Consider the following 19,597-nt stretch of genomic DNA (forward strand, 5'->3'; position numbering starts at 1 on the left):
CTTCTGCGCAGCAATGAGGACAATCCTCGGTTTTACAGACTTAGTCTGCAAAGTTTGCTACTATTAACTTTCAACTAAATTTTCTCCAGGAACATATAAAAATAGTAGAGCTATAGCACAAGCTACATCGTAATACGCAAAGACCATTAGACTATGTTCATGACAATTAGTTCAATTAATCATATTACTTAAGAACTCCCACTCAAAAAGTACATCTCTCTAGTCATTTGAGTGGTACATGATCCAAATCCACTATCTCAAGTCTGATCATCACGTGAGTCGAGAATAGTTTCAGTGGTAAGCATCTCTATGCTAATCATATCAACTATACGGTTCATGCTCGACCTTTCGGTCTCATGTGTTCCGAGGCCATGTCTGCACATGCTAGGCTCGTCAAGCTTAACCCGAGTGTTCCGCATGTGCAACTGTTTTGCACCCGTTGTATGTGAACGTTGAGTCTATCACACCCGATCATCACGTGGTGTCTCGAAACGAAGAACTGTCACAACGGTGCACAGTCGGGGAGAACACAATTTCATCTTGAAATTTTAGTGAGAGATCACCTCATAATGCTACCGTCGTTCTAAGCAAGATAAGGTGCATAAAGGATTAACATCACATGCAATTCATAAGTGACATGATATGGCCATCATCATGTGCTTCTTGATCTCCATCACCAAAGCACCGACACGATCTTCTTGTCACCGGCGTCACACCATGATCTCCATCATCATGATCTCCATCAACGTGTCGCCATCGGGGTTGTCGTGCTACTCATGCTATTACTACTAAAGCTACATCCTAGCAAAAATAGTAAACGCATCTGCAAGCACAAACGTTAGTATAAAGACAACCCTATGGCTCCTGTCGGTTGCCGTACCATCGACGTGCAAGTCGATATTATCTATTACAACATGATCATCTCATACATCCAATATATCACATCACATCGTTGGCCATATCACATCACAAGCATACCCTGCAAAAACAAGTTAGACGTCCTCTAATTTTGTTGTTGCATGTTTTACGTGGTGACCATGGGTATCTAGTAGGATCGCATCTTACTTACGCAAACACCACAACAGAGATATATGAGTTGCTATTTAACCTCATCCAAGGACCTCCTCGGTCAATTCAAATTCAACTAAAGTTGGAGAAACTGACACCCGCCAGTCATCTTTGAGCAACGGAGTTACTCGTAGCGATGAAACCAGTCTCTCGTAAGCGTACGAGTAATGTCGGTCCGAGCCGCTTCGATCCAACAATACCGCGGAATCAAGAAAAGACTAAGGAGGGAAGCAAAACGCACATCACCACCCACAAAAACTTTTGTGTTCTACTCGAGAAGACATCTACGCATGAACCTAGCACATGATGCCACTGTTGGGGAACGTCGCATGGGAAACAAAAATTTTCCTACGCGCACGAAGACCTACCATGGTGATGTCCATCTACGAGAGGGGATTTCCGATCTACGTACCCTTGTAGATCGCACAACAGAAGCGTTAAGAAACGCGGTTGATGTAGTGGAACGTCCTCACGTCCCTCGATCCGCCCCGCGAACCGTCCCGCGATCAGTCCCACGATCTAGTGCCGAACGGACGGCACCTCCGCGTTCAGCACACGTACAGCTCGACGATGATCTCGGCCTTCTTGATCCAGCAAGAGAGACGGAGAGGTAGAAGAGTTCTCCGGTAGCGTAACGGCGCTCCGAAGGTTGGTGATGATCTCGTCTCAGCAGGGCTCCGCCCGAGCTCCGCGGAAACACGATCTAGAGGTAAAACAGTGGAGATATGTGGTCGGGCTGCCGTGGCAAAGTTGTCTCAAATCAGCCCTAAAACCCCACTATATATAGGAGGGAGAGGGGGGAGCCTTGCCTTGGGGTCCAAGAACCCTCAAGGGGTCGGCCGAGCCAAGGGGGGAAGGTCTCCCCCCCCAAACCGAGTCCTACTTGGTTTGGAAGGTGGAGTCCTTCTTCCCTTTCCCACCTCCTCCCCTTTTTTTTTCTTTTTCTCTTTGATTTTCTTCCCAATGCGCATAGGCCCCTTTTGGGCTGTCCCACCAGCCCACTAAGGGCTGGTGCGGCACCCCCAATACCTATGGGCTTCCCCGGGGTGGGTGGCCCACCCCGGTGAACTCCCGGAACCCATTCGTCATTCCCGGTACATTCCCGGTAACTCCGAAAACCTTCCGGTAATCAAATGAGGTCATCCTATATATCATTCTTCGTTTTCGGACCATTCCGGAAACCCTTGTGACGTCCGTGATCTCATCCGAGACTCCGAACAACATTCAGTAACCAACCATATAACTCAAATACGCATAAAACAATGTCGAACCTTAAGTGTGCAGACCCTGCGGGTTCGAGAACTATGTAGACATGACCCGAGAGACTCCTCGGTCAATATCCAATAGCGGGACCTGGATGCCCATATTGGATCCTACATATTCTACGAAGATCTTATCGTTTGAACCTCAGTGCCAAGGATTCATATAATCCCGTATGTCATTCCCTTTGTCCTTCCGTATGTTACTTGCCCGAGATTCGATCGTCAGTATCCGCATGCCTATTTCAATCTCGTTTACCGGCAAGTCTCTTTACTCGTTCCGTAATACAAGATCCCGCAACTTACACTAAGTCACATTGCTTGCAAGGCTTGTGTGTGATGTTGTATTACCAAGTGGGCCCCGAGATACCTCTCTGTCATACGGAGTGACAAATCCCAGTCTTGATCCATACTAACTCAACGAACACCTTCGGAGATACCTGTAGAGCATATTTATAGTCATCCAGTTACGTTGCGACGTTTGATACACACAAAGCATTCCTCCGGTGTCCGTGAGTTATATGATCTCATGGTCATAGGAACAAATACTTGACACGCAGAAAACAGTAGCAACAAAATGACACGATCAACATGCTACATCTATTAGTTTGGGTCTAGTCCATCACATGATTCTCCTAATGATGTGATCCCGTTATCAAGTGACAACACTTGCCTATGGCCAGGAAACCTTGACCATCTTTGATCAACGAGCTAGTCAACTAGAGGCTTACTAGGGACAGTGTTTTGTCTATGTATCCACACAAGTATTGTGTTTCCAATCAATACAATTATAGCATGGATAATAAACGATTATCATGAACTAAGAAATATAACAATAACTAATTTATTATTGCCTCTAGGGCATATTTCCAACATCTTTGTCAAAGAGGGTGAGGGGACTCAGAAGGTGAACAGGAACAAGGTGGACTATGGGAACCCCAAGAAGGGGAAAACCGTTCCTACTAACACAGCCGGGAAACTCAATTCTTCTTATGTTTTGTGTTGTGCTAGTGATGGGCATGTTTATGCCAGATTTGTTGGTTCCTACGATGAAGATATTGAATGGGCTATCTGAGTTCCTAAGACCCTTGTCTCTAACATGAAAGGACCCATTAAAAAATGGGTACCTAAAACCAAGCCTTGATCTATTGCAGGAGTTTGCTTCCGGTGGGGTGTCATGGTTGCTCGATAGTGGAGCAACAAATCATATGACCGGAAGCAAGGACTTAGTGGTGGATGTGCATCCTTCTCCATCTATGCCCACCCATGTCCAATTCGCCGATGCATCCTCTTCAAAGGTATTGGGATTTGGTAAGGTGGTCGTCTCTCAAGATTTATCTATTGAGAAGGTCATGCTTGTTGAGTCACTTGCCTACAATTTACTTTCGGTTCGTCAACTTGCAATTATGGTTTTTCCACATTCTTTAATATTGACACTGTGGTCCTCCTAAGGAGCAAGACTCTTAAAGTAGCCTATGTTGGACATGTCGAAAATGGTCTTTATGTGGTGAACTTCTCAAAGCGACCCACTAAGACCGCGACATGTTTAATGGCTAAAGTTGACATGGGCTGGCTTTGGCATCGCCGTTTAGCTCATGTCAATATGAGATCTTTGCAAAGTCTTCTGACAGGGGCCCATGTTCGTGGACTAACAAATGTGAGCTTTGCTAAAGATCGTGTTTGCAGTGCTTGCATTGAAGGAAAGATTCATTAAACTGCTCATCGTCCAACGACTCTTATCTACACTAAGAGGCCATTGGAACTTCTCCATATGGATCTGTTTGGTCCTCCATCATTTGATAGTCTTGGAGGCAGAAAATATTGCTTAGTGATTGTTGACGACTACTCAAGATATACCTGGGTATACTTCTTTAAAAGGAAGAGTGAAACTCAACAAACGGTCATCAACTTTGCTAATGAAGCGCAACGTCAACATGAAGCAAAGATCTTGATGATTAGGAGTGACAACGGCACCGAGTTCAAGAACTACACCTTAGATGAGTTTCTAGGTGATGAGGGAATAAAGCACCAATATTCTGCACCATATACCCCTCAGCAAAACGGCGTGGCAGAAAGAAAGAACCGGACCTTGATAGACGCTGCAAGGACAATGATGGCAGAATTCAAATCTCCATATAACTTCTGGGCAGAGGCCATCAACACAGCATGTCATGCATCCAATCAGCTCTACATCCGCAAAGGCTTAAACAAGACTCCGTATGAGATTCTAACTGGAAACAAACCCAATCTCAAGTACTTCCGGGTATTCGGTTGTAAGTGTTTCATTCTCAAAAAGGGAGCACGGTTAGCTAAATTTGATTCTAGAGCACATGAGGGTATCTTTGTTGGTTATGCTACAAACTCTCATGCTTACCGTGTCCTCAACAAGTCCACCGGACTAATTGAGGAGACGTGTAACGTAGAGTTTGATGAAAATAATGTCTCCCAAGTGGAGCAAAGTGGTCTTTGTGATATAGGTGATGAAATTCCTCCCGAAGCCATAAGAAGAATGGGGATTGGTCAAATACTCCCCATTGAGGAACCCCTTGTGGCCGAAGGAGAAGGACAATGCTCTACTCAAGTGGAGCCATCACCCCCACAAGCCCCACACGCTTCCGATGAACAAAGAGAAGACTCTCAACAAGTTGAACAAGCTCAAGGTCAAGATCAATTGCCTAACAATGGTGATGTGTCCCATGATATTCAAGCACTACCCCAAGACTCCGAACCTGCTCATGATCAAGATCAAGTGCAACCCCGAGATCCAGACCAAGTAGAAGCACAAGATCAAGATCAAGAGCAACCACTAATACAAGATCAAACTAGTGAACCTGCTCAAGTCGAAGGACAAGATGATCAGGAGACTGTCTCACAATTCCCTTCTGGAGCTCCAACAGCCGGCTCAAGACGCAAGGGCAAGCAAAGGAAACAAGTCGATGCTCCCCCGTTATCTAATGAAGAACTCTTGGAGTGTCGAACAGCCAAAATGCGAACAAGCTGAGAGTCAAGTCACATCTTATGAAGAATGTACTTGGCAGTTTAAAAAGGGGAGTATCCACCCGTCAACAGCTTTGGAATTATTGTGAGCATCACACGTTTGTCTCGTATTGTGAACCTCAACAGGTACAGGAAGCGCTCGATGATGAGGATTGGCTTATGGCCATGCACGAAGAACTTAACAACTTCGAGCGCAATCAAGTCTGGGATTTAGTGCCACGGCCAACGGAGGAACATAATGTCATCGGGACCAAATGGATATTCAAGAACAAGCAAGATGCCAATGGAATTGTGATTCGAAACAAGGCAAGATTGGTGGCTCAAGGCTACTCCCAAGTCGAGGGTATCGACTATGGTGAAACCTTTGCCCCTGTTGCTCGTCTAGAATCTATTCGCATGTTGCTTGCATTTGCTTCTCATCATAACTTCAAATTACAGCAAATGGATGTGAAAAGTGCATTTCTTAATGGTCCTTTGAATGAGTTGGTCTATGTCAAACAACCCCCGGGATTCGAACATCCCAAGCTCCCCAATCATGTGTACAAACTTAATAAGGCACTCTATGGCCTTAAACCAGCCCCACGCGCGTGGTATGAGTATCTTACTGAGTTGTTACAAGATCGTGGGTTTGAAATTGGGAAGATAGATCCCACTCTTTTTACTAAGAGGGTTAAAGGGGATTTGTTCATATGCCAACTATATGTTGATGATATTATCTTTGGCTCTCCTAACATTTCATTCAATGAAGAATTTGCTGCACTAATGACTGAGAAGTTTGAGATGTCCATGATGGGAGAGTTGAAGTTCTTCCTCGGTTTCGAGATTAGACAAGGTCTAGAAGGGACATTCATCAAACAAGCCAAGTACACTCAAGACATGCTCAAACAGTTCGAGCTCGAAGATGTCAAACCGGTCAAGTTCCCCATGCCAACAAGATGCAAGCTTGACAGTGATCCCAATGGTAAAGCAGTGGATCAAAAGGTGTACCGCTCCATGATTGGATCCCTCCTTTACCTTTGTGCATCTAGACCGGATATTATGTTGAGTGTAGGGATATGTGCACGGTTTCAATCTGCACCAAAAGAAAGTCATTACATGGCTGTTAAGCGACTCTTTCGATATTTGGCTCATACCCCAAACTTTGGCCTCTGGTATCCCAAAGGAGCAAACTTCAATCTAGTTGGCTATTCTGACTCAGATTGGGTAGGAGATTGTGTGGAGAGGAAGTCAACGTCTGGAGGATGCCAATTCCTTGGTCGCTCTTTGGTAAGTTGGTCTTCAAAGAAGCAGAATTGCGCCTCCTTATCATCCACCGAAGCTGAGTATGTGGCAGCTGCAAGTTGTTGTGCACAATTGCTATGGATGAGGCAGACTTTAAAGGATTATGGTGTCACTTGTGACAAAGTGCCTCTTCTATGTGACAATCAAAGCGCTATCAAGATTTCCCTCAACCCAGTGCAACATAGCAAAACCAAACATATTGATATTCGTCATCACTTCATTCGTGAACATATCAAGCTAGGTGATATTGAGGTTCACTTCATCCACACTGAAGAGCAACTTGCAGATATTTTCACTAAGCCTCTAGATGAAGCAAGGTTCCGGGAGTTAAGGCATGAGCTAAATATCATTGATTCAAGTAATGTGGATTGAAACTAGGCATATTGCACCTCACTTTGCATTCCATCTTGGTCTAGATGTAGGCATGGACATAGGGGGAGTGTTGTTCTCTCAATGAACTTTCCCTCCCCCCATTATGCATAAATCAATCTAGTCTTTCACTTTAGTCATTGTCAAATGGCACTTGTGCTTCAAAGAAGAGCATTGGTCATGAACCCAAGGATAATTCTTCGCGGTGTCATACCATTGTCTCAAACGTAGGTGGTCTCGGCCACCGCGCCCCATCCTTTCTTGCGTATAGAAGAAAGGATATACAATGACAAGTCAGTACTTTTTCCTAGATGCTATCTGTTTTTACTCACTTGTCATATGCCCAAGTTCATCTCTTTTCCTTAGCCGCGTTGCGACATTTACAGCGGTACTACCGCCAGGACCCCAGCGGTACTACCGCCAGGGGTAGCGGTACTACCGCCAGGACCCCAGCGGTACTACCGCCAGGTATGGCTGTACTACCGCCAGGATTCCCATCTAACACGACCGGCTAGGAAATTTTTAGGGCTGCCTCAAGGGGGAGCGGTACTACCGCCAGGGGGAGCGGTACTACCGCTGCATCTGGCGGTACTACCGCCAGGTAGCGGTACTACCGCTAGGTCCTCAGCGGTACTACCGCTGGCCCGTACCCCTTGGGCTATATAAAGGAGGGGGGGCCCGTTTTTCTCAGCCTGTTTCTTCTTCCTCGCGGCTCCTCCCTCCCCTAGCCTGAAAACTCCCTGTTTGGATCTCGTTTCGTGGAGCTCCTTCTCCTCGTTGGTTTGGAAGGGTTGCTCCACCTCTCCTTCCTCCTCCAAGAGCCATGAATCCCGATAAAACTCCTCCCTTCTTCTATTTTGTTGATGTTCTTGTTCTAGGGATAGGAGCATTGGGGATTGGATCCATATCTTTGATCTTATGGCTAGTTCTTGGATGGCATGAAGGAGATATTTGAGGGGAGTATAGGTCCTATGGATTGTTGTTGATTATGTTGCCATGCCCTAGGATTTACTTGTTTTAGATCTAGCACTTGAACTATGTTTGGATTAGATCTAAAACTTGCTCTCTCTTTCCTAGGCATGTACTTATTTCAGTGTTACTAGTGTTCCTCATGTAAAGTAGGGCTGGGGTGGAGTTCTTAGTGTTCATATACAGCCCATGCCCTCGTAACGATTTTTATCTGTCAGATCTGAAAGTCAAACCCCAGCGGTACTACCGCCAGGGGTAGCGGTACTACCGCTATGACCCCGAGCGGTACTACCGCCAGGGGTAGCGGTACTACCGCTAGGCCCCAGCGGTACTACCGCCAGGAGCATTCAGTGTGTATTTTTTTGTGTTTTGTGCTTAGCAATGAGTGTCTATTCTTTCTGCGTTTTCAAGATTCATTGCCTTGACTCTTCTTGTCGCCTCTTTTCGCTGTATGTTCTGTGTCACAGGTAGTTCTTCTCGCCGTTCGAACCCCCCACGGGACACGCAGTCAAAACAGTATCGCAACCAAGAGGCGCCCGAGGGGTCTGCCACCTCAGGTCTGCAACCCAAGAAGCAGTCCTTCAAGAAGGTCGCACACAAGGATAAGAGGGTCAATGTCCGAACAATGTCCCCCAAGGACTTTCTGAAGTTTCGCACTCAGAACCACTATCTCAACGAGAGGGCTGTGATCAAGGATGTTGACCATGTCTGGGCAAGGGACCAGTGCAGGATCTACCGTGATGTTGTCGCGCATTTCAAGAAAAACTATGTCTCTGTTCAGTGGATTGACCTGGCACATATTCAGCGGAACATGGACTATTTTGGTGATGCCCTCTCTCTAATTTACAAACTGGGCATCAAGGACATCATCACTTACAAGACAGATTTTGATCCCACTGCTGTTGCTCAGCTCTATGTCACGGTCCACTTCTCTCCTGATGCAGAGCGCTCCATGGTGTGGATGACTGGGACAAAGAAGATGATCGGTACCTGGCGTGAGTTCATGCAATTCCTCAACATTGACTTCCAGGGTGCTGACACTCCTCTTGGGTTGCGTCCTCATGCTGCAGCCCCCGCCGATAGGCCCCCCGCAAAGGACAGATTGCAGAAACTCTATGTGAGGAAGGGGGTGCTTCCCAAGCACCTGGACATCATGCATCGGATCCTTCGCAACACCCTCTTCCCTCGCATTGCTAACTTCGACGAGGTTCATGTCTCCTTGCCTGAGATGCTGCTGCTTTGTGAGGAGGCTATGTCTCAGGAGTCTGCTCAGCTGGATATTTCTGATGTGATGTTCACGGAGCTCTGGAACTGCATCATCATGCGTAAGGTTCCCATCTACGGGCCTTATCTGTTCGCATACATTCGCCATAAGTGGCAAGAGGCTTTTCCGGAGGAGGTGCTCTACGCTCAGTCTGACTACATTGTGCACGACCCGATCAGGCTTCGCGTCAAGGACAAATGGGCCAACCCATCTACTTCCTCTCAGCACATGGATACTGATACAGAGACTGCTGCTGACAGAGGAACCGCCTCTCAGTCCCGCTCTTCTACCATGCCATCTTGGGCCATCAAACTGCAGGACAAGATGAAGACTCTATTCTGTATGCAGGCTAAGGGTCAGTACCAGACGCACGTGGCTCAGAAGGAGAGCCGCCAGAGGCATAAGCGTGTTCTCAGGACTCTTGATGTGGACATCTCCAGCGGATCAGAGGACGACATCACTCCAGAGGCTACTTGGATGCAGGCTCAAGGATACGAGTGGTCTGGCGATGAGGCGGAAGAGGAGGAGCAGGCCGATCAGGAGGGGACCGATGAGTCTGGCAATGCTGAGGATGAGGAGTAGCTACCTGTGGCATTAGGTGTGCCCCTTTTTGGTGTCTTGTGCCAAAGGGGGAGAGAGTCTAGGAGCTGAATTTGCTTTCATATTCGAACTTTGCGTTGCTTTGCTTTATTTCGTGTGGTTTGCTTCGAACTTGGTTTGCTTCTAGTTTGCTATCATTTGTGAGACATGAACTTATGTGAGATTTATTTTCATCATATGCTGTGAGTCATATGCCCCGTATTGTCATATATCTCTATATTTTTGTTCTCATATTATTCTCTGTGCAAATCCGGTATTGTCATCAATCCACCAAAAAGGGGGAGATTGTTGGGGCATAGTTTATGCCTAAGTAATTTTGGTGATTGATGACAGTACCGTACAGGACTAACCGTGTGTGTTAAGGTTTCAGATAACACACGTCAACGGCACAAGACGACACGTCTCCTCATTCATGGAACGGAAGCACGGCGCTCTCTACGATTCTCTTTATTTGAGTCTTAGGAAAGCCGTACTATTAAGAGGGGATCCGTAGTGGAAAGGTTTGGGTGGAATCTATCTTTGCACGCGCACACTTCACATTCTCCCTTTCCTTCTTCTTTGGAGCGCCCCGCCACTTTGTTTCTCGCATCTTTGCAAAATGGTCCCCAGCGGTAGTACCGCTGGCTCTAGCGGTAGTACCGCTGGACTGCTAGCGGTAGTACCGCTGCAGCCAGCGGTAGTACCGCCCCTGGCCAACGGTAGTACCGCTCCAGGAGCTTTGTTCCACCTTCCTAGCGGTAGTTCATGGACGGACCTTTTTGCGAAGACTTTCTTCGCGGTAGTAGTGCTTTTGCACTACGTGGGGGCCAGCGGTAGTACCGCTGGAGTCCCAGCGGTAGTACGGCTGCATCCAGCGGTAGTACCGCTGGCGTACCGCTGCAGCCAGCGGTAGTACCGCTGGAGCTCGGGCAGAGAGTGGGAAAACGGTCTGATTTCCCCCACTATATAAAGGGTTCTTCTAGCTGAGGAACCCTATCTCTTACCTCTCTAAGCTCCATTGTTGCGGCCCAAGCTCAAAAGTGCCCGATCTCTCTCCCTAGCCAATCAAACTTGTTGATTCTTTAGGGATTGGTTGAGAAGGCCTAGATCCACACTTCCACCAAGAGAAAAGTTGATTCCCCCACCAATCCCTTGCGGATCTTGTTACTCTTGGGTGTTTGAGCATCCTAGACGGTTGAGGTCACCTCGAAGCCATATTCCATTGTGGTGAAGCTTCGTGGTTTAGTTGGGAGCCTCCAAGCTTTGTGTGGAGCTGCCCCAACCTTGTTTGTAAAGGTTCGGTCGCCGCCTTCAAGGGCACCTATAGTGGAATCACGGTACCTTGCATCGTGCGAGGGCGTGAGGAGAATACGGTGGCCTTAGTGGCTTTTTGGGGAGCATTGTGCCTCCACACCGCTCCAACGGAGACGTACTTCCTGTCAAAGGGAAGGAACTTCGGTAACACATCCTCGTCTCCATCGGTTCCACTTGTGGTTATCTCTATCCTTTACTTTGTATTTGCTTATGCTTGTGACTATATCTTACTTTCCTTAATAGCTCTCGTTGTTAGCTTCTATAGGGTTCACCTCATTGTCATATTAATTGTGAACCTGTATGGTGTTTACCTTAACTTGCTAAGATTAATTAAAAAGTGGTCGTTGTCTATTCACCCCCCCCCCTCAAGCCAACCATATCGATCCTTTCAACGATCTATTGTCTTCTTATAATGGACCTCGACATTTGCATCTATATATTTATGATACTGATGAAGACTTGTTTCACACGGTTAAGAGGTTTCCGAATCTTAGGTTAGATCTCATACGAAAGATTCTGAAAACACTAGAGCACAACCCTTATGCTCAAGTTTTAAAAGCCTTGGTACTGTTCTGAATCTAGATGAATACAAAATCTCGTTAAATACAAATATCAACCTTGATCAAAGAAGGTACAATGCGCCAACTACCTCTCAGGTAGCAGCAATCTGGGTTGAAGGGAGCGACCCACAAAAAACATTTGATAGAAGTGTTATCGTGTATGCTAAAGGAGACCATCCCGTGTATATTAGAGCATACTATGGGTTCTACGACCCATTGTAATATCCACTATTCTCCCCACGTGGGGAGATTGGTTGGAATCGTTTGATGTCGTATATTGGACCGGCCCCTGACATAAACCAGGATTCAGTGGATTATTCTGCATGTCAAGAGAACCAAGCCTGTGTTTTTCCTTCATGTATAATGTTCATTATTGATTTATAAATTTTAATAAAAGTCAACCTTACTTAGTAATCCATCTTTCAGACGATAATGACACTATAATAGAACAAGTTGGTCATACCACACACCACGATGACCAGGCCACTGATTTACATCCAGGTATGTGATGGGATTGTTGTTTTTATATTCTTATGATTCTATTATACCAAATTTAATGATGTTAAACAATTCTTAGATGACAACTAGGATAACCCGGATGAGGATTTTGGTGACAATGAGATGAATGCCACAAAATCAAGGAAATTTGTTAGCACGAGGGAGTATTATTGCTTCAAGCTGCAGGTCCGGAAGAAGCCTTTTAACATCATCTTATTTGGGGGCGCCTTTTCCAACAGTGGGATGTTGACATGTACATCAAGATTGAGACAATGAGGCTTGACTGGTACTCAAAGCCAAAGAATCAAAAGGTTATACGCGCTGACCTATACAGGTAACGTGCTTGTGTTTATACCTAAAAATTACATTATAGATGCCCTGGTTTATACCTAAATCTTTCTATGCCCTGGTTTTGCTACATTTTTTTCTTTGTTATTAATAAATTTTATTACTTGCATCATGTTAGATTACGCCTGCACCGGCGATGATTGGTCCGTGCTTGAAAATATCATGTCTGAACCAAATGATAAAAGAAATTTAGTGAGCATTGATGACTCAAATCTCCAAAGAAGATAGTTGGAACGTCTTTTAATCTCCTATAACCAAGGTGTGCACTTCATATTGCAGATCATAGACGCATACATACATTGCATAAGTGCTAAAGAGCATCTAAAGATGAGGACAAGTGGAAGTGTGTTCTTAGAGAATGCATACATCTCTAAGATGATAAAGGAATTTAAGTTTATACGGGATGACGCACCAAGATGGGTGTTAGACAGAGCTACAACTTATTTGAAACATGATATGGTGAGTCTCAGTTCCTTACATATTACTATGAATTCAATCATGGACGAATGTTTGCATAGATGGGACCTAAACTAACAAAAACTCTATTTTCGGATATATGTTCCAGTAAACATTAAAGACTTTCGTTGGTACCTAGCAGTTATAAATATTGGGGTGCAATGTATCCAGGTGCTCGACTCGCTAGTCTCAGGAATGAACCGCAAATACCTCACCGCTATGGTTAGTTATTAGTCCCACTGCACCATCTTTTGATAAGATGATTTCTGTTATTCTCCGGTTGTGATGTTAACACGTTGTCATTTATTCATGCAACAACTGGAAGGATTGGAAAATGTTCCAATATGCAGCACTTCAAATGGAACCAAAATTTGATAAGTGGAAAGACGTAAACATTACAGCATGGCCAAGGGAAGAATGTATTAAGAGCAGCCTGCAGACAGATGGGTATACCTCTTTCAATTCAAACTTGTTGCTCCCATCCCCTTTCAGCACCTCCTTCTCCTTTCGGATATCTGAACCATTAATATTAAAACATATGTTGTAAGAATGTGATCCTTTGTCGCCTCAGGTTCTAGAATAACTACAATTAGTAAAAGTGAGAATTCTATGTTTACATATATGAGGAATATCTTAAACTTTATTTCTAAATACAACATACAAAAAGATAGTTTTTGAGAATTGCCATTACCCGTGCAAATGGTCGCTCATCTTGCTTGAACTCATTCTCAGAGCCAGGTAGAGTATGCATGGAGCTACGCTATAATAAAGGACCACAAATAGACAACACATGCTTGGAATAGATGGGGTCGAAGAGTACAACATCCGGATCGAGGGGAGAAGAAGTTGGAACCGGACCATGCTAGCTTCCCGAGCAGGCGGTGGTGACGAAGGGGAGGGGCGTCCGCCGACGGTGGTGACGAAGGGGAGGGGCGTCCGCCGGCAGTGGTGACGAAGGGTAGAGGCGGCCACCAGAAAGCGCCGGCATCGAGAAGGGAGGGCACTACCGTCGCTAGCGAACATGGCCAACTCGCGAACCCCCGCGTGCGAAGGAGGAGGGAAGGCCCGGTGTCGCCGGTGACCATGCCGCGCTCGACCGCCCCGCGTCGCAAGGAGGAGGGAGGGCCCTAGTGTCGGCATATATGAAGAAGGGACGGGGCGGGGTAGAGCACAGGGTGGGGCGCTCACCGGTGCTGATGACGAAGGGGGGGGGTTGGTTGCCGGTGATGGAAACGAAGGAGAGGGGAGGCCACCAGAGAGCGCCGCTGTTAGGTCGCCGCGGAGTTAGTGGATAGGGATCGTGTGGGGAGAGGGGAGAGTGGGTGAGATTGTCAGCTTTTTTTAGGCATGAGATTGTGAGTGAGTGCGACTGTTATACGAGTAGCGTTTATCTTCTATAAAAACATTTTTTAGCAACTCGATTATTTTGTGTAGGGCATGTCCGATTCACTTGTGTGGGTGAGGTTTTTGTTATCACCGTGGCTATCAAATATCTATAATTTAATTTAATTTAATTTAATTTCTATAATATCGTTTTTATATAAAACATTTATAAAATTGATAAAACAATATTGGATATATTTAATTTCTATAAACATATATAGGTCATCTTGTGGTATGTGGATGATAAATTTTACGGAGTACTTCACTGGAAATGATTTGTGTGACACTACTACGCAGGTAAATTTCATGTAATACTTATTCTATGTTGTATCGTTACTTAACTCTTATTTCTACTTTAATAGGGTCATATGGCAGATTTTAGAACAAAACTAGACATCATTTTAGTGGACTCGGAATTGAATGATGATAATATAAGAAATCGAGACATGGAAGATGACGAAAATAATATAGATCCCACAGATTGTATGATTCTGGATGGACCCCCTCAAAATCTCAAAACATTGAATACATCATTAGATGTTGAGCTCATCTCGTAGTCATATATCCTTTCAACATCTGTCAACCCAACAAACGATGACTTAATAGACGAACTGTGCTTGTTCATCAGTATGGTTGATGATGACGTTTTACTAGAGTAAGCCATGTTTTTAGTTCATTTTGTATTCTAATAAATTACTTTGATGTCATTATAATTGACAGAATTTTGATTTTACAGGAGCGAATGGGTGAAAAGCTCTGATCCTTACCCTATCAGCTTAAAATTGAGACAAATAAAAAATATATTAAACAATGATGAATATAAGGATATTAATTGCTTTAATATGGTTGTACGAATACTAGCGCGTCACGAAGTCCAGCTTCTCAAAGACATTCCATCTCACTACATGGATCTAAACTTTTGTGTAAGTTACTATAATTGCGTATTACATATTTTTTTTCCTCATATCACTATTGTTTTCTTATTTTTATTTTAGTCCATGTTCCACTATGCTCGACACCCAAGTCATCATGAAAATATGGATAGTGCTACGTTCGAACGATTGTTTCATAGCTGGCCTGACAATAATGAGTATCATATCTCACAATGTGATATGGTAAGATTTTAATTTTTCATTTATAACAGTGATTTATTTGGTTTTAATTAATATTTCATGTATTTATAAACGTATGCATCATTGCAGATTTTATTGCCTTGGGATATTTTTGGGCTGTTTCTATTGTTTGTCTTGGATCAAGATAAAAAAGTTATCTCAATTTTCGATCCGATACCAATACCTACTTCGGGTAAGAATATACTTAAAACCGTGGTCAGTAACCTAAACTTCGCACTCCAAGTTGCAAACCCTGCATTCAAGGACGATATCTCTAAATGGGAATGTATAGTTTCGGTTGTTCCAACAAACTGACACTGGTATGAATCTTTTTAATGCATTATAATATTAATTAATTAATTAATTCATTCATTCATGTATAGTTATAGTCGCTTCACTAATCTCAAATATTTTGTGAAGCGTGCACCATATGCGTTATGACGACCGTAGATATGAAGACCATGTGGAGTTGCTATGAGGAAGTATATACATCCAAGGGACAAAGATTTGCACTTCCAAAAGGAGGAAGTTGTGATTGTGCTACCAGATTCGTCATATCTTTTTGCATCAAAATTCATGCAGGTAAATTTCTCTTTTTTGTTTCTCCCAAATAGAAGAACATTTGAACTTGAAACTTTGCAAATCAACATCACGCAAGTACTACCATGTGCAGAAATGTTTTCCGGTTTTTTGGTGCAACATTTTTTAAATGGTACAACTCATTTAAATTTTAAAGTTTGGTAAAATTATATTTCTAAAGAAAATCTAAAACATATTATACAATGAGTGACACTTGTGCATAGTTGACGTGCAAAGTTTCAATGTGAAATGTTATCTTTTTTGAAAGAAACAAAAAAAAGTTTATATATAATAGAAAGAATAAAAAAAAAAGTTTCTACATGGATTCCAGAAGCCCCAAAGACGGAACCATTCATCCCTATCATCCTAGGATTTCTCCATTGCTCCACCTATTTCCTTCTTTTCCTTCTTGTGTGCGTCGTTGCCGTAGAGCACGACGTTGATATTTCCATTTATGTGCACATCTTCTCGGAGATCATGGCATCCACAGTTGCTAGACGTTGCTGTCATGGTTTCTTATTCGGATGCAACCGGAAGTGCTGCCGGGGATTTCACATACCGTACGTGCGATCAAATGTTCCTTTGTTGTTGGTTAGTCAGGCTTGACTTGAGTACAAGCCACTTAAGCCAGTATTCTTAAAATATTTTTTGCACAAAAAAAAATCCTTGTGTTGTTTGATCCAAGATAGCACTACATGCATGAAGCACATGCGAGTTGCACGAGCAATTTAAATTTCATTTGGTTCCTGCCGCCGCAAGGTTTACTTGAGATTTTCTCTCTCAGAAAAAAAAAAGGTTTCCTTGAGATTTCTTCAGCTTTGGGCAGGTACCCTGCCTAGCTCTCACAAGTTTTCTTCAGTTTATTTTCTCTTCTTTTCCACGCTCACCGTTTTTTATTGTCTTCGATCAAACTGAGGGTTGAAGGAATGCAGGCAGCAGGCTACAGTTGTGCACTCCTTTTCGTACATTTTAGAGCAAATTTTGATTTTACTAAACCTAATCTCTTGGGTCTTTGAATAGCTGGTACTGAAACAAAGCAACCACTAGTTGCACAAAATCTGCAACTTCTTTCGAAACTTTGTGCTGGAACTCGATCTAGTCCATCAGGATATCAATCATGACTCATGAGCGATAACAGAGAGAAAGGTCCTAACCATCCATGACTTCATCCACCATTTTGTAATTCTGCTCAAAACTTCTGAATTCCATGTTAATTTGCAACTCTACATCTACATGACCACATCTATTGTCCATCAATAACTGTAACCTTTTGCACCGTAAACGTACGCAGCCTCCTTCTCCCTATGTACCACTATTCACTTTTCATGCTTTCTACTAGTTTCTCTGCACTTCTGTTCCACTGGTTATCACTTTTTTACTGCCATTGAACTTTTTCCTGTGAACCTTTGCATGCATGCATGCACGCATCAAAAAATGGAGTACAAATCATGAACATGGCATCTTATTCATCAATTCACACCAGTCTCAACTCTGAACATCGATGACATCAATCAGCATGCACTCATTTGTCATGATTAACCAATTAGCAGCTTGGGAGCAGGATCGGATCGATCCTCCCCAAGCTCCATCAATGGCACACATCTAAGCAACAGCAAAAAAGGAAAGAAAAGATAAGGAGTACTCCATGGCTACTGCTTCTACAATGCAACACAAACCTACTAAGTAGTACGATGCGGTCATGCCATGGCCATGGCTTGGATGATGATGATATATATGATCACCGAGCTTCGAAGGAGTTCATTCATTCATGTCATCCTGAGGCTGAGGTACTGGCACTGCACCAGCTGCCAGGGCGACTGGTGCTGCTTCATCGCCTCCGCCACGCCGAGGTCGAACGTCATCGCTCTCTGGCACGGCGGCACCCCCGGGTAACCGTGGAGCGCAACCCCGACGGTGCCCTCGGAGTACTCGGCCGACGACGGCGGCGACGACGAGAGGCTCGTGCCTCCGGAGTAGTCAGAAGCGAAGGGGGAGGACAAGCCGCCGGGGCCGTTGTGTTTGGCTTCTCCTCTCTTGCTAACGTTGTTCTTGCGGGCGGTGCCGGTCCTCCTCCCACCCACGGCGAGTGTCAGCTCCAGCTCTGCTCCAGTGCCACAGCGGTCGTCGTCCTCGTCGTTGACGGCGCCAACGATGTACTCGTCGGCGGCGCCAACGATGTACTCATCGGCGGGGAGCTGCAGGTTGAGCGCCCGGCGTGGCTGCTTGTTGCCGCGCCGCCGCGGCTGCCGGCGGGTGCTCAGGTCGGCCCCCATGAGCTGTGTCTGGATGCGGTACAGGCGGTGTAGCTCGTGAACCTACGCAAGGTGATTGTCAACGCAAATGATTAGCAGTTCATAGGACGCAATAATTTGGTACATATGGTGAAGAAGATTAATTGCTAACCTGTTGCCTGAAGGTCTCCTCATGCTTGAGCATGGCCATCTTCATGACCTCCATGTCACATTGCCTCACAAGCTTTCCCATGTCTCCTCAAACTCAAACTTGCTCTAAGCCTGCTGAAATGTGGAAGAAACTTTGCTTAAAATTCGAAAAAACTTGTAAACATCCATCTGAAGGAAGCAACTTTGGTCATGCTTGACAGCTTGATTCATGATGGTGAACAACCTCTGGCTCTGCCAGAGATGCAAATAGCATGTTTGACAAATATTGGTCATGCAAACCACAGAGAAGTAACTGACCTGTAATTAATTATGAGCCAAGAACTCACAATACACTTGTCCTCTCCCTTGTCTATCTAGCTCTCCTCAGCTCCTTGTACACTCAAACTTGCCAGGGACAAGCAAGATAGAACGGAGGAAAGACTAAAGATCAGGTGTTGTCGCTGTGATGCTGAAACTGGGAATGGAAGTGGAAGTTGCAGTTGCAGGGGAGGTGCTCATTTATAAACGCAGCTGCTTGGCTGCCTCCAATGGCCAATGCCTGTCACTGGACACTAGGTAGACACATATTTTTTGCTTTTGGCAGCCCACCTTTTTGGCATGCCAAGCAACAAGACACCCAGTGGCACTCACTTGCATGAAGCACTGCCCCTCCCGGAGCAGACAGCCCCTGCAAGAGTCTTGTTTAATCTTGGGTTGGTCCCACCAACCAGAAACTGCTGCTAATATTGATTAATTAACAGTGCTCCTGCTAGCCCAGGAGGAGGAGTGCATTTCAAACAGTGAGCGTGTACACTTTGTGTGTGATGCAAAACTGTACTGCTAGTATTACAATGTTTCCATGTGACATGCATGGTGTTGCCTTGATCATTGGCATGCCCAAATGCAGGATATGGATATGTACGTACCATGCATTGCTTCAGCCTCCAGCTTTGGTACCAGTATAGCTTTGGAACTTTGTGTACGTATATGTGCAAGCAAGCAGGCAAGCAACAACCTAGTAAGACGGAGCTGTCAGATTGTCACTGAAAACAAGCAAAGGTACATGGCATGATTCATAATTGAGTTCATATATCCACTTGGCCCGATGAGTACATGTGCCTGTGTGTTCTATTGCCGCCATTAACTATTGAGCCCCACCCTACAGGCATTGTACATTTGA

At 44.7% G+C, this 19,597-nt stretch overlaps 1 protein-coding gene across 2 annotated transcripts; it reads right to left on the reverse strand.

Annotated features, from left to right (window-relative positions):
* Nucleotides 1-17,480: 17,480 nt before the first annotated feature.
* Nucleotides 17,481-18,919, reverse strand: LOC123395890. 2 transcript variants are annotated; one of them, XM_045090918.1, is made up of 3 exons: nucleotides 18,736-18,919; nucleotides 18,440-18,549; nucleotides 17,481-18,351 (listed from the first exon to the last, which is right to left on the reverse strand). In XM_045090918.1, the coding sequence occupies exons 2-3, from the start codon at nucleotides 18,518-18,520 to the stop codon at nucleotides 17,803-17,805; spliced, it is 630 nt and encodes a 209-aa protein (XP_044946853.1). In that variant the 5' UTR covers nucleotides 18,521-18,549; nucleotides 18,736-18,919; the 3' UTR covers nucleotides 17,481-17,802. The 2 variants fall into 2 exon arrangements, with proteins under 2 accessions (XP_044946853.1, XP_044946852.1); XM_045090917.1 differs by having other exon boundaries at nucleotides 18,440-18,552.
* Nucleotides 18,920-19,597: the final 678 nt, after the last annotated feature.

Source organism: Hordeum vulgare, chromosome 5H (genome assembly GCF_904849725.1).
Source record: "Hordeum vulgare subsp. vulgare chromosome 5H, MorexV3_pseudomolecules_assembly, whole genome shotgun sequence".
NCBI classification, from domain to species: Eukaryota; Viridiplantae; Streptophyta; class Magnoliopsida; order Poales; family Poaceae; genus Hordeum; species Hordeum vulgare.